Below are 13,775 nucleotides of genomic sequence, written 5' to 3' on the forward strand. Positions count from 1 at the left end.
CAGAAGTCTCATAGTGAGTTTCCATATCCTTGCTGTGGAATGCCAGTCAATTTCAGATTAGTGCTCCATGAATCCCTGCAAATTGTGTTTCCCCAGCAACAGGAAGATAACATGACAGGAAAATCATCTTATGCTATCACTGTAAAAGGGTTTTCCTAGTCTTTGCCAGAACTAAAAAGGGGTGACAGTAAATGAAAAAGAGGAAAATAAATGAGCAGGACAATAAGCAGAATAGCCATTTCAGTTTTGAAATTAAACATGCATAACACTGGAGCCAGATAATTAGCCATATCCTCAGGGAGGCTATCTGCCTAGGGCTGCAAACTTCACACGGAAATGCCCCAGCTCTGCCTTACAGACTATAATTGTTTATTTAACAAAATATTCTGATTATACTCTAATGTTAACTGACATTTCACAGATTCCTCCTAGTTTCAAAGTTGTAACAGGTTATAAACTCAGGATATTGATTGTTGCCATGGTCTATAAATTTGTGGAAAAGAGCTTTTGCAGGGCTAGCCACGATATTGATTTTCCCTCTGAGGTTTATTAGTTTATGAAATCCTATATTTCCTCTGTCTCTCTGTCCAGGCTGAGGAAGTGCCTCTGAGGCCAATAAAACAGGGAGCTAAACTGTACCTGTATTTCCTCCTACATTTAAAAGGGCTGCTCTATGTATTTCTCCTTTCCTTTTGTATGTTTTGTCAATGAATAGATTGACCCCGTCACATTTGAAAATGCTCAAAGGCAAATCCAATCAAAGTGAACAGAATTTGCCAACTCAATCACCCGTCATCCTAGTTCCACAAAGCTCTCTCTCTCATGTCTCACTGCCTTTACAAAGCTACAACAAAATGTCTGCTGTCAAAATGAAAGAAAACAATAATACCACTTTATATAACCAATTCACCCCATTCAGCTAAGGTTTTCCCCTCCCATTCAGAATAATTTAAAGGGAGACAAATGATTGTTTAAACTGCTCAACAAAAATTATAGCTTGTCATATCAGACAGATGCCATACCAGTATGGGGCATGCTTGCAGTATGTGTCAATCTGAGACTAAGACAAAGACTACTCTTTGTTTATATGTAAAGATATTCATTGAAAAGATATAATTAAACATAAAATATTGGCGATGTATTGCTTCATTAACATGTATATCATTGTGTAGATTACCAAAGGGCAAGGGGGCAATTATGTATCATTATTGAGCTTAAATTATTAAAAAGCTTCATAATCATATTAGGTAACAAAATGTGTAATCATGCTGAGCAGTGGACCGCCACGTACAATACCTTACAGCACAACATATTTTGTTTCAGCAGATATAGATATGGACAATTTAATTAATTAAAAGATTAGCTTGTAAGCTTGTAGGAGAAAAACAAAAAGGGCAAATATGAAGTATAAAGTAACTTTTGTTAATTATAAAATTGTTACCAGGCAGAGATGTTGTTGAGGAAGAAAACACATTTGTGTCTGAGCATTGCCATTTTAATTAGGAGGTAAGACCACCATGGGGTCAAATTTAATATATTTTCTTTCTCACTCTGTATTTTGCACACACTGAAATATGAAAACAATAGTTGAATGAAACTTTAAGCACAGGATGTAATGTTTTCACAAATTGTTGTCTTTGGTATGTACATTTAGTGGGTTAAATGGCTCCTAAAGCTATACAATTTATTTATTCTATTAGATACATTCTTGATAATCTCTCATGATCTCATATCTCAACAATTATTGAATAATTGCCATGACATTTTGGTTCAGACATCCTCAGGATGAATTGAAATTACTTTGTTGACTTTTCATCTTGGGCCATCAGATCAGTATTTCACTTTTTACACTTTCTTTCATGACAAAATATTTGCAAAAATAATGACATTCCAATCTGCCTCAGCTGTACTATGTGTTTAGTGCTAATAAGCAAGTGTTAGCATGCTACTATGGTAAACATAAAAACAAAAGAAAATCAGCATTTTACCATTGTCAGTGTGCACATGTTAGTATGCTTAATTTAACATTAATCTCAAAGAACCAGTGCCTAAGTGCAGTGTTGCTAACATGGCCGTAGACTCTTAAGTGTGACAGTATGTGACAGTAGACATCTTAAGTCTAGTTATTTCTTTGTCAAAAGTCTATGTACTCTTGCAGGTGTATCTATTTATAGGCATTGTATACAGCCTCAATACATCATTAGATGTGCACATAGATGACCACAGTTTGAAAAATGATAATTAAATTAAATTAAATCTCTTTTAAAGGTCAGATTAGTATTAGTGATTAGTATTAGTATCCAAAAGGTTTCATCATTGCCAAATCTGAAATGACTTTATATATAAAAAATCAGAGACTTAGAAACTGATCATCCATGTTCTTTGAGTTTTTGTATACTGTGAAACCTCTTTCACATAAACCTACTGCACACTGGTTTCACTGCTCACCGTTGTGCCTGAGGCATAAATAAGGATAGGGTGTTGTAGTAACTTACAGTACACAAATCTTGCCTTATAAAGATTTTGTGGCACAAAAATAAAAGCCAGTCTTTGAAAAAGATGATGGTTTGGATGAGTGATGCAAAAAGATGCTACCTTCATGTGGTTGCGAGGCTTGAGTACCTCTGTCCCCTGTCATGGACCTGAATTTTCCTCACAGTTATTGAAACCTTAGAAGCTCAGTCAGAAACAGGCTAAATGAGGAAGAGTTCAATTTTTATATCAGCAGTGTGGCTTGCCCCCAGAATATAAATATTCATCAATGTATCCACAGACAGAGGAAACTCATTATAATATCACAGAGACATGCAAGGTCTAGGCATAACTGCATTTTTGAGCTGATTTCCAGTCTAAGTCTGATCTTACTTAACTGTAGATGGGCTCTATAAACACCAGGCTACCCTGCATTTTACTAGACTGGATGAGGTCTAGAAGTCTTTCCCAATCAGATCATTCACGAAGATAAACAAATACACATCCATTTATTTATTTAAATGTCACAATCTCCACAGCAATTTCTGTTAAAACAGCTAAATCAAGGCCGTAATAATTCCCCTTCCATGTTTCCATCGCCTGTGAAGTGTTTAGGCTTCCCCCATGTGTGGCGGTGTTGGCATGGAAACAGGGATGGCATTGTTATGCGTGTGTATCGAATTTTTCTTACCCCTGTTCCCAGAGTTCCACAGTGAGGAACGCCTGACGCCGTCCCCTCCCCCCACCTATTCCACTAGAGCCGGGTAGATTCTTTCAAGATTTCAGCCAGCACATGTATATTAAAACTCACTGCACTCCAACCTCCGTGTGCCTTTAAAGTGAGATTACCTCTCTGTAGAGCAACAAAAGACCTTTGCATGTCTAAAAGGCCATTACTGTCAAATTATGTTTTGTTCCACTGACTTTGACTAGGAGTTATTTAGTTTGCTGTTGTATAAATGATAAAGTGTTGCATATTTTCAGTTTCAGGCAGTTTTCAAAAATTATGTATATAAAAATGACTATACAAAAAGTAATAAAATACCCCTCTGTTATTTTGAATTGATCCCCCTTTTATCGTACTGCCCCCTTGTGGCCATTACACGTAGGGGGGGGGGAGTAGTAGTAGTAGTAGTAGCCTCAGGAGTTACCAGCTTCCTTATGAAATGCAAAGGCTTTAAGCTAGTTATTGCCATCTAGTGGCAGCAGAAGAGTACACAATCAACTGCCTACATTACATCTTTATCCCCCCAAATAAAAAGACAGATCCAGGTGACAAGTTGTCACGTTTACTTTTATTGTAAAGGTGATATTATTCCAAAATATTAATATGTTAGAGGAACAGAGATAAAGAAAAGGAGGGAAAGAGATCTAGAAAACATCTACACAAGACTTTGGTAAGAATCTTGGGACACATTCTTATCAAAAAATTCCACAGCAAAAAAGTAACAAAATCTTCTAATAATGCTCAAAATCATATAGATCTCAATCATGGTGCATCTACATGTACAACAGTATAGCTGGGTAAAAAGTCAACTGGGCATTTTGTGTCCTAGAAACAACTGAACAATTGAAGGCATATAAAACACTGGAATGGCTGGGCACCTGTGCTTTAAAGTCTGGAATATAGTGTACTACTTAAGGATACCACAAGATATAACAGTTCTTTATCTTATTATTAAATGTATATTTCATAATTATATTTTTCAAGATATATTATACCACAACAAGTTTACAGTAACCTTGCAAATAGCCGTACGCCTATCAGAGCTAGTTTAAAGGCAAAGAAGAATCGGCCTAGTTTAAATCCAGAGTTTTCCAGTGAGATCTTAAAGTTCATCCTCTCTTAATGATAACTGACCTGAGCTCTGGATTTAACCAATACAGATTCAAGTGTGTGCCATTTCAGCCCTAAACAGAGTGCATTAGATCGTTGTGTGACGGTGCACCATGCCCTGCCCTGTTCCCTGCCCCACTGTCATCCCTCCCTCCCTTCCACACCAACCCCAGTTCCCCTTCTCCTTCCTAGCAGGGGTGCACATTACAAGCCCTGATCTCCTTCCTGTCTTTGCAGCTGGACAGCTGGGCAGTCTTAAACCTTTGCTTCACTGTCATGAGCCGTTCTTGAATTCCTCCACCGCAGAGCTTGGTACATTCTGTCCAACTCGACCACGGCCTCATTTTACACCCTAAATCAAGAAAAGGGAAGAGAGACTGTCAGACGAATGTGTGGTGATGGAGTTCTTAATGTAATGAGGTCAGATGCCAACCTGGATGTTCGGAGGTGACCTCAGCTCTGCCCTGTTTGCTCCTCCTCTTTTCACGCTGTTCCTTGCGTCGTTTTTTCTCATCGCTGTTGGCTTGTCCTCGGTTGCACTTCCTGATCTTACACTTCTTCCTCTGGATGGTTTCAGAACAGGGGTCTCCTCCAAACTGGGGCTCCAGATTCACCACGCGTCTCCGGATCGTATGACCCTTCCCACAGGACTTATTGCACTCTGACCACTCAGTCCACTCTGTCATGACACAATCTATAGCTGAGGCGACAGAAATGGACAAAAAGAAAGGGTGAAAGTTGGAGAAAGTTGTGATGGAGTATAATACCAATATGAGAGTGGTAACTATAAGTCATGGATTATGTATGAATCCACGTCTAGGGAGTGTAGTGTGTTTTATCTTAAATTATACAGTGGCACCACAGAGAACACTGTTTGGGTTTGCCAGAGGGTGTGATTTGTTTTCACAAAACCACATGGGTCTGATGTAGCATCCTCACCACTGCTGTAAACTAATAAGCACTGACATGAAAAAAATGCTCTTGCAAGTATCATTTCTCTTATGAGAGGAGGATAAATACGCCAACACAAGTTCTGATTACAGTGTATTTCTTCAATATATCTATCTGTATCTATAATAAATATGCCTATGCTTCATGTGTTGTTTTTTTGATAACCACACAGCTCATCATGGAGTAACTGTTACATAAATTAAAAGTAAACAACAGAGACGGTGAGTAAAAAGTATATCCAAACGGATACTGGCTTTTTGAAACTAATACTAATACCTCAATAAAATGTCCCTTATTTATAGTATTTTTTATATTCCCTTGCTAATGTTAAACCTCTCATTGCAAACACTTCATATCTTTCAAGTCCTTTTATGCCATTGACATGAGTTTTAATTGCAGCTCACATGTGAACTCACAGCTCATCCGTTACCTCTCAAACACACCAGTAAGCACTAAATTACTATAAATTTGGAATAGGTAGGTACAAAGTACAGTGATTGACTTCCTTTTTCTGCACTTTGAAGTAACTTCAACCAGTAGTGTATGTATCTGCATTATGGTGCCAAGTTGCAAAACAAAAATGAAATTAATTTCTATAAATGACACGTGCGTACATTTATAGTACGTGGGTGTGTGGATAGAGATGTTTATACTTACGACACTCTGGTAGCATACACTTCTCCACCTGTTCTAACTCTTCTGTACATTCTCCCAGCTCCACGGGGGACTTGAGCATGCGCTGTCGTGTCCTCATACCCTTCCCACAAGTCACACTGCAGTCACTCCAGTCAGACCATGGAGTCAGCATGCAGGGGATTGTATCTATACACAAACAGGACTCACTCAGTAACACATACATCCAGCCTTGAGATGTGTATTTTAATATCAAATGCATACATGTGTGAAATATTTTAAAGGTTATATTAATGACATTTAGAACATTAATATAGCTGCAAACAACTATTTGCTATGTAAAGATATAGTGGAGTCATGGTGTCCTGAGCCAAGAATGGCTTCACATGCTGCCTCTCTCTGGTTGGTGATTGTTGGAACAGTGGAAAGACTTACAGAGACAGTTTTGGTGAGTTTTATTTTGTTTCTGTCCACTTTGAATGAAGTTAATGAAGTGAAGAGGTTACAATAATATGCACCAATTACGGTTTTCGTTTCTGGAGTTTGGTAAGTGACAGCAATATTAGCTCTGGTTAAACAAAATGTTTATCCATGTAGGGATCCTTTCTTTAATGTTTTTTCACACTATAATAATAAAAATAACAATCTGAGCCTGTCAGTGGCCAAAATAAGCACTTAGTGGTCGTATTTTGACAGTTGAATTAGTCCCCTAGGATTAACGTTAGCTTATGGTAAGGTCACTGCAGCCCTTTTCACAAATATATTTGCATCTAACTCCGTCAATTAAGGTTTTCTTTCAACCAAACCAGCATTTGTGACTGTTGGGAAGACTGTGGAAAGACTATCAAAGATGGTTTTAATTATTCCGGTCTCATTGCTTTTGTCTGAGATGCTGGTGCTCTAGTTCCACATCCTGTGGCAAGTGCATTTTGTATATATAACCTTTTACCCAAATGCAACTGTTCAAATCACTTCTTTAAAAGAAAACACTTAGGAATACAAGCAGGAAAACAACGACTGGCACTTTAATTATGAAGGGGCATTGGGTGAAAAACAAATCCTCTTTGATTAAGTTGCAACAGGAAAACAAGGATTGTCTCATCAGTGCTACTTACACCGAGTTAGGAAACTGGACCCTTGTGCTCAGTTGCTTGATGAGACAATCTTTACCAGATTTGTTGTGTAGGAGGTGTCAGGATCCTGGAAATGCTGCTACTCACGACATTCTGGCATCATGCACTTCTCCACTTCTAGCACCTCTGCCCCACAAATGGAACCATCTGCAGGAGGCATCTTCACCATGCGCTCTCTCCTCTTCATGCCAAGACCACAAGTGGCACTGCAGACATCCCATTCACCCCACTCTGTAACCAGGCAACTGCTGGGAGCTAAGGCCAAGAGGGAAAGATAAACTACAGTAAACTTTCAGTGCTATTTACATTAGATCTACTGTAATAGCTAACTATACAACAATAACTGCTACACTTGGGAGGTCACGTGTTAACAGAAATATGTGACACATGGAAAGGGAAAGGGAAAACTCACTGCATTCCTCATTGACCACACAGTTTTCAGTCTCCTCTGTGGGCAGGGTGCAGACTGAGCCATCATCAGGGAACTGCTTCACATAACGCTCCCGAGAACGTGAGCCCATGCCGCAGGACATGCTACACGGAGACCAGGTGATCCACTCTGACATCATACAGGTGGAAGCATCTAGAGAGTCAGAGGATAGAGAGGATGATGTCAGCAATTTTTGAGAGAGGACAGTGATTTTGGTAACTTTCAAAATTAGTTAAAGAATCATTGTATGGGATTTAGTGGCATCTAGTGGCAAAGTTGTAGATTGCAACAAACTGAAAACAGCTATGAGTCTTACTTTCAGTTGATTATACACTAATGAAAACATACCTATGAATACTGTATTCCATTTCTGCTAATAGATCCTTCTAAATGTTGCACACTGGACCTTTAAAGGCACAGGAAAATAAAACGCATGAATTTGTAGCTTAATAGATGCTATTTGTCTTGTCACAGACTGCTGTAAATTGCTTCTATGTTGTTTCTTTACCTAAATACTAATTTCCTGGTTTAAAAAATACCAGGAGCCAAATAGGAAAGACTGCTTCATCTCGTTGGATGTGTGATTGACAGTCATTAGTCTAAATAGTGTTGAGAGGAGGTGACTTCTCTGAAATGTGGGGCAGTGTAGGACTATTGCAGGTGAAAGAAAAGAAGAAAAACAACACAAATTTGAAGTCAAAAATGGATGCAAAACAAACTGAGCTCTTAACTGTCTAGTTTAGGTGGAGGTACCACAGAGTTTTTACAGAGCTCAGCGATGATTATATTTTTTCTACCAGTGAACTGTCATGATATATATATATTTGTCACATGTTTTCTAGTTACAGCTGTTGGAGTACACATGTAACATTTAAAAACTTGTTCCATCATTGTTTCATCTGCTGCACCGGTACATACAGAGTGCAATACACAGCTTGCTTTGTCATTTCAGTAAGACAAGATTTACTTTTGAATGAACAAATACATTTAATTGACATGTGCACAATAAAGCGTGAATGAGAAATAGTGACGTCATCATATAAGGGATTGGTAAAGCTGTGATTTGTATAGGAAACCCCCCTGGTGTAGTCTAGACACTGGCGTCGGTGGTGAAGGGATGCAGAGAATGGCTGAAGATCTGGATGTGATGACGAGTAGACTTCTGATAGATTAGATTTAAGTTTGAGGGTAATGACGTGATTGATTTAACTGATAGAATAGGAGACAAAAAGAGTGAGAATGAGAAATGAGAATGAATGAGGGATATAGATAGCCTTTCTGAGTGAACTTGCCCTTGGCTTCATTTTTTGGGGCTGTTGAGTGGATTTGTTGGTTTATTTAACAGGGACAGTGCACATTAATAAAACAGTGCTGTAAAAGCCAAGAGGCTATATTTCATGTCTAGTCCCATTGTTATTCAGGTTATTAATTCTGCGTCAGTGTTCAGCACAAACAAACTTTTTGTTTGGTTTCTTGTCGGGTTGAACTTCGTAAAGCTGCTCAGTTATTTACAGATAATGGTTCCAGCATATAGTTACACTTACTTGACAAAAACATTTGCAACTTGCTTTTCTTTGCTACTGGATTTTTATCTGACTATGTGAGCCTCAGTGCATTTTGTTTTACCTACACAAACATTTGAGCAGGAAAGGAAGAGGTCAAGTGCTGATACACAAGTTCATTACAGAATGTAGTTGAGTAAATTAGAAAATATAATGTATAATTGATGAGAGTTTTTTTAATGTAACTATTTAAGATGGTTTATTTATTATTAGTTGATACCCAATAGCATTAAACTGATTGTTTTACCACAAACACTAAGTTCTGCTAAATAAACCAGGGTAAATTAAAAACAGAGGTTCAGGTTTTTGGTCTTTAAGCATGAGGAAAGAAACTGTCCTTACAATTAACTACACTATCTCAGCAAATTACAGTGCAGGAAAGAAATTAGGGTGCTATTGTGCGTATCATCGAGTCAATCTAATATTCCAGTTGCACATAAGGAATATAACTAGATAACAGTTTTAACTGGACCATAGAAACGATCTCACATCATCCCTGTTATTAAGTTCTTCCAGATAGTTTTAGGATTGATTCTATTACTTGTCTATAAATCAATTCATGGACTTTCCCTCTGACAATAATGCTTATGGTCCCCTGCAGATAAGACATTGATAGAGCCATCAGATCTTTTTCTCTACTGCTCACTGTACCAAAAAGTGAGACACAAAACATATCAGTGATGCTGCCCTTGGGAACTGTCTCCCTTTTGATATAAGGACAGAAAATCAGGCTTTCAAGTGACTGCTAAAAACTCACACTGCCACAACACTGCCATTCTATTATTAAAGATTTTAAGCTCAATCAAGGTTAAATTCTCCTATCCTAGACAATCCCAGTAATATTTGAGTTTATAGAGGCAAGCTATACTGTTACACTTCATACGAAATGTGTATGATTTTATTGTGATTAAATCAGTAAAGGAAATGTAAAGTTGAAGTTAGGTGGCAGTTTTTGCTGTGAAAATAAATATATTATTTGTACACGTAAAAACTGACTAAAACAGGCCAATATGGATTCTGGGAATGGGGCATATTGTTCAGTAGCGGTTGAGCTTGGGTATAGAGGTAAAGTGTCAGGGGATAAATATTAAGAAATTTTTTGTTGTCGTATTAGAGCTGTACACCAGGTCACTGGATTTGAACTGAAACATGATTGTGAGGTTAAAATGCCAACTTCCAGCTTCAATTTCAGGGTGTTCACAGCCACATCAGATGAACGATGTAGCATTTATAGCCCTTTTTAAACATAGTCACTCCAAGATGTTATTTTTGGGCCATTGATGTGTGTAGGCAGACAGCCAAGCTACGCTGAAAAAGGACGCCTGGGTGCATGGGTTACGGGCACCCACAGGACGAAGCAGGAGTTACTTTCTTTTGCCAATAATCTGTGAGACTGAATCTATGGCCAATTATTTTATTGTGACATATGATATTCTATTTTCAATATATAATTTTGTCTTCATTTTCTGTACTTTTATTTGCCCATTTGATTTAACTGTGGTGCTGAAGTGTTTTAATCTTTTTTAGCCTTGTAAAGCACTTTGTAACTTAGCTTTGAAGAAAACTTTGCTATATAAATAAAGTTTATCATTTATCAGAAGGGTCTTAATATTTCTACATAATCAGCATCCAGGGGTAAAACATGGCCCGAATAATGAACCCCTAGAAGCACAATATGTCTGCTATTAAACAGGCAATAAAAGGTTTATTTCACTGATAGTCAAATCCAACCTATTGAGCAACCTTAATGGGCAACCAGGTCTAGTTTCCATTGTTGAACACAATTAGTGACAGAATGACTGATCTACACCTAACCTGCTTCCTCTGGTGTAAATATGATTATGGGGAGACAAAAAGAAACATAAAGAGGGAGATGCAATGAAAAAAGTAACAGAAGATAATAACCATACATAATTTCTGGAGGAACTTGCTCTTAAAATCTTACAAAATATATTTAATGACCTCATGCAATTTAACTTGAATTGCTATAAAATGTAAAAGCCATATAAACAAAGGGCTCTTCTTGCCTCTTCTTCTGCACTCACTTGCTGCTGTAGAATAGTACATTTGGTATTATCGATGGCCCACAACATATCCTTATTTTTAGAACATTAATGGAAGCAATTATCCTAAAATTTCAATAAAAATTATTAAAGAGATTAATAATGCTCATAAAGGTGCTTAGAGAATGCTGAACCTTAAGAGAACGCTAATTAATTCAGATGTCTTTTACGTCATTATCAACAGGACTTTTCTGTTCTCGAGAAAACAGTACCCTTCAGTCTTAGATAGATACTCACCCTCATCACTGCATCCAGGCCCCATGCAAGGCTCAAAATCCTGGGTGTGTGGGCAGGGAACGCTAAGGTCCAACTGGGCCTTCAGCATCCTCTGCCTCATCCGTTTGCCCTTTTCACAAGTGGCCGAGCTGCAGGCGGACCATGGAGACCAGTTGGAGTAGATACAGGTCTCAGGAGTATCATCTGCAGGATGGTAAACAAAGTATAGATACTATAATAGCCTACCACTGGTAACTATGCTTTTAATCTTGTGTAAGAGAGAGAGAGAGAGAGAGACAGAGAGAGAGAGAGAGAGAGAGAGCACGATGGAAATGGGAGCAGGATCCAGACCTTCCTCTTTCTCCTCCTGAGCAATATCCGCCACAATGTCATCCACATTGTCCGGCACAATGTTGCACTGTTCGCCCTGTGAAAACACAGACACATAGTAATGTTGTGAGTGTGACATATTCTGTCATTCTGTCGGTGCTCTGTTAAGGTTTTTTGTTCGCTCTCTAAATATTTCGTTTGTTTCAGGAAGCTATTCGAAAGATTGACAGCCAGTAAATGGGAATGTCAGCATGAGCTTTCAAATGCTCTGCGGTATCTGAACAATCCACAGGCATAAGACATACGGTATAAGATTGCATTCTGAAAATGTAATGAGTGTGTGTGCATGTGTGTGTTATTTGTGTAAATAAATTATGAAAAATGTTTTATGGCAAAAGGATAAATAAATAAATCCTCCAAAATCCCCACAGCTGCCTCTAGATGCCACTGAAGGACTGCTAACCTTTTATCCCTTTCTGGTTTACAGCCCGGGGAAAGTGCTTTTACCACCCATTAAAGTATAATTAGAAAAAGTTTCATAGAGAGTGAATTTTAATATCAGCCATAAATGTTTAAATTTACTTTTTTTTTCAATATGTCATTTTATTGGCGGAAGTTCTTTTAGGAGTTAGATCACTCCACATTTGAGGTATTATGTAATTTATTATTTCTGATACATGTGAACTTTGACACTGGTGGTGATTTGTCAAAATATTACCCTTACATAGTGGTAACAGAAGACTCAGTTCTAGTCATTAATATATTCATTGAAGAAATCACATTTGCATTTTTGTGATTATGTTGAAGTAGAGTTGTTTGATGTACCTGACAGTGAACCGCACATTACGTACTACTACTACTACTACTACTACTAATAATAATAATAATAATAATAACTGACTTTAGATAACATCAATTATATTTTACTTTGGTTTGATTTTATCTTGTTAAACCCTGATCCCACCCCGCACATTATAAATACAGGAGGTACATCCAACACTGATCAATGGCTGTATTGATGGACAGGATTGGACACATCTGCTAAGCAGAGATAACGAAAAAGGAAAGGTCTCTCTCCCTTCCCTTTTGTCTCTGCTTTTAAAGTTTTTAAAGGCATCTATACTTCACAACGATGGCAGATATTACAAGATGCCAGTTCTATTTTTATGTTAATCTAGTTTGGCTGATGTATCAGTGTAGCATAGAATCAAAAGTGTATACAATATACTTAGAGAGAACTAAGCATATATGTGAAGAGGAGGTGCAGAGCTGGGCTGGGAGTACAGTAGGATCATCTCAAAGTATAAATAAAGCAATGATATCAGTGACTATGACGAGAAAAAAAAAAAGCAATCAGGCTAACAGAACATTTCAACAGCCCAACCTCAAACCTTTCCTTTTTTTTTGGCTTGCTGCGAGACAAAAGAGACAAATCACTGGATCACTGTACTGCCCTCTGCAGTAATATATACAGTACAATTCAAGTCTTGTTAGTATATCATTATGTATATCAATTGTCAACACTGTATGATGGTCTTGGTGTTTGTCTGTTAAAATACTGTATGTTACCATGAAACAATTGCTCGTATTATGATCATTATCCTACAACAGCTATCTATCTATATTTAAAACAAGATCTGACTGGTATGAAAACAGAAAGACCTTTCTGGCAATGCGTTCCACCACCACTCTGGCCACAGGAGTAATGGCGCCCCCTTCAGGGTCATAAAAAGGGCTCTGTGGATGATCCAGACTGGTCAGGGGACGGATCTTGTCCTGGGGCACAGTGGGCTTGTTGGGAGACTAAAAGAAGGACACAGAAAGACAGAAAAAAAAGAAAAAAACCACAAAGCTGTGGATCTTTGGGATTTCAAAAATAACACACTGTCAGGATTTGCTTGAAAAATACATTTGTGCAAGTACAATGAGAGCAAAGTCAGTCAAAGTTACACAAAGCACAAAACCGGAAGGACAAGTCACAAAGTCAGAGAGCAGCTGTGGAGGAGCACTGTAGTTTATATAGGAGATGCTCTTATTAGTCAACAGTAAAGGTCTGCCAGCATGTGGTTGATAGAAGCATCACTGCCAGAGGCTGTCTGGAGGCAGAAGACCAGCTCATCCTTCACCCCCCACTGAGGCCACCCAAAA

At 38.1% G+C, this 13,775-nt stretch overlaps 1 protein-coding gene across 1 annotated transcript in view; it reads right to left on the reverse strand.

The window, feature by feature from the left end:
* Positions 1 to 3,748: 3,748 nt before the first annotated feature.
* The window catches only part of spon1a (spondin 1a), a 65,580-nt gene continuing 55,553 nt past the window's right edge, over positions 3,749 to 13,775 (reverse strand). The window contains exons 9-16 of the mRNA XM_051380469.1: positions 13,290 to 13,430; positions 11,649 to 11,724; positions 11,319 to 11,501; positions 7,439 to 7,609; positions 7,114 to 7,281; positions 5,918 to 6,082; positions 4,743 to 5,009; positions 3,749 to 4,661 (exon numbers count right to left, since the gene is read on the reverse strand). Coding sequence (XP_051236429.1) covers positions 4,498 to 4,661; positions 4,743 to 5,009; positions 5,918 to 6,082; positions 7,114 to 7,281; positions 7,439 to 7,609; positions 11,319 to 11,501; positions 11,649 to 11,724; positions 13,290 to 13,430 — 1,335 coding nt within the window. The 3' untranslated portion in view covers positions 3,749 to 4,497. The remainder of the gene's footprint in view (positions 4,662 to 4,742; positions 5,010 to 5,917; positions 6,083 to 7,113; positions 7,282 to 7,438; positions 7,610 to 11,318; positions 11,502 to 11,648; positions 11,725 to 13,289; positions 13,431 to 13,775) is intronic.

This window comes from Dicentrarchus labrax, unplaced genomic scaffold (genome assembly GCF_905237075.1).
Source record: "Dicentrarchus labrax unplaced genomic scaffold, dlabrax2021, whole genome shotgun sequence".
In the NCBI taxonomy this organism is placed as follows: Eukaryota; Metazoa; Chordata; class Actinopteri; family Moronidae; genus Dicentrarchus; species Dicentrarchus labrax.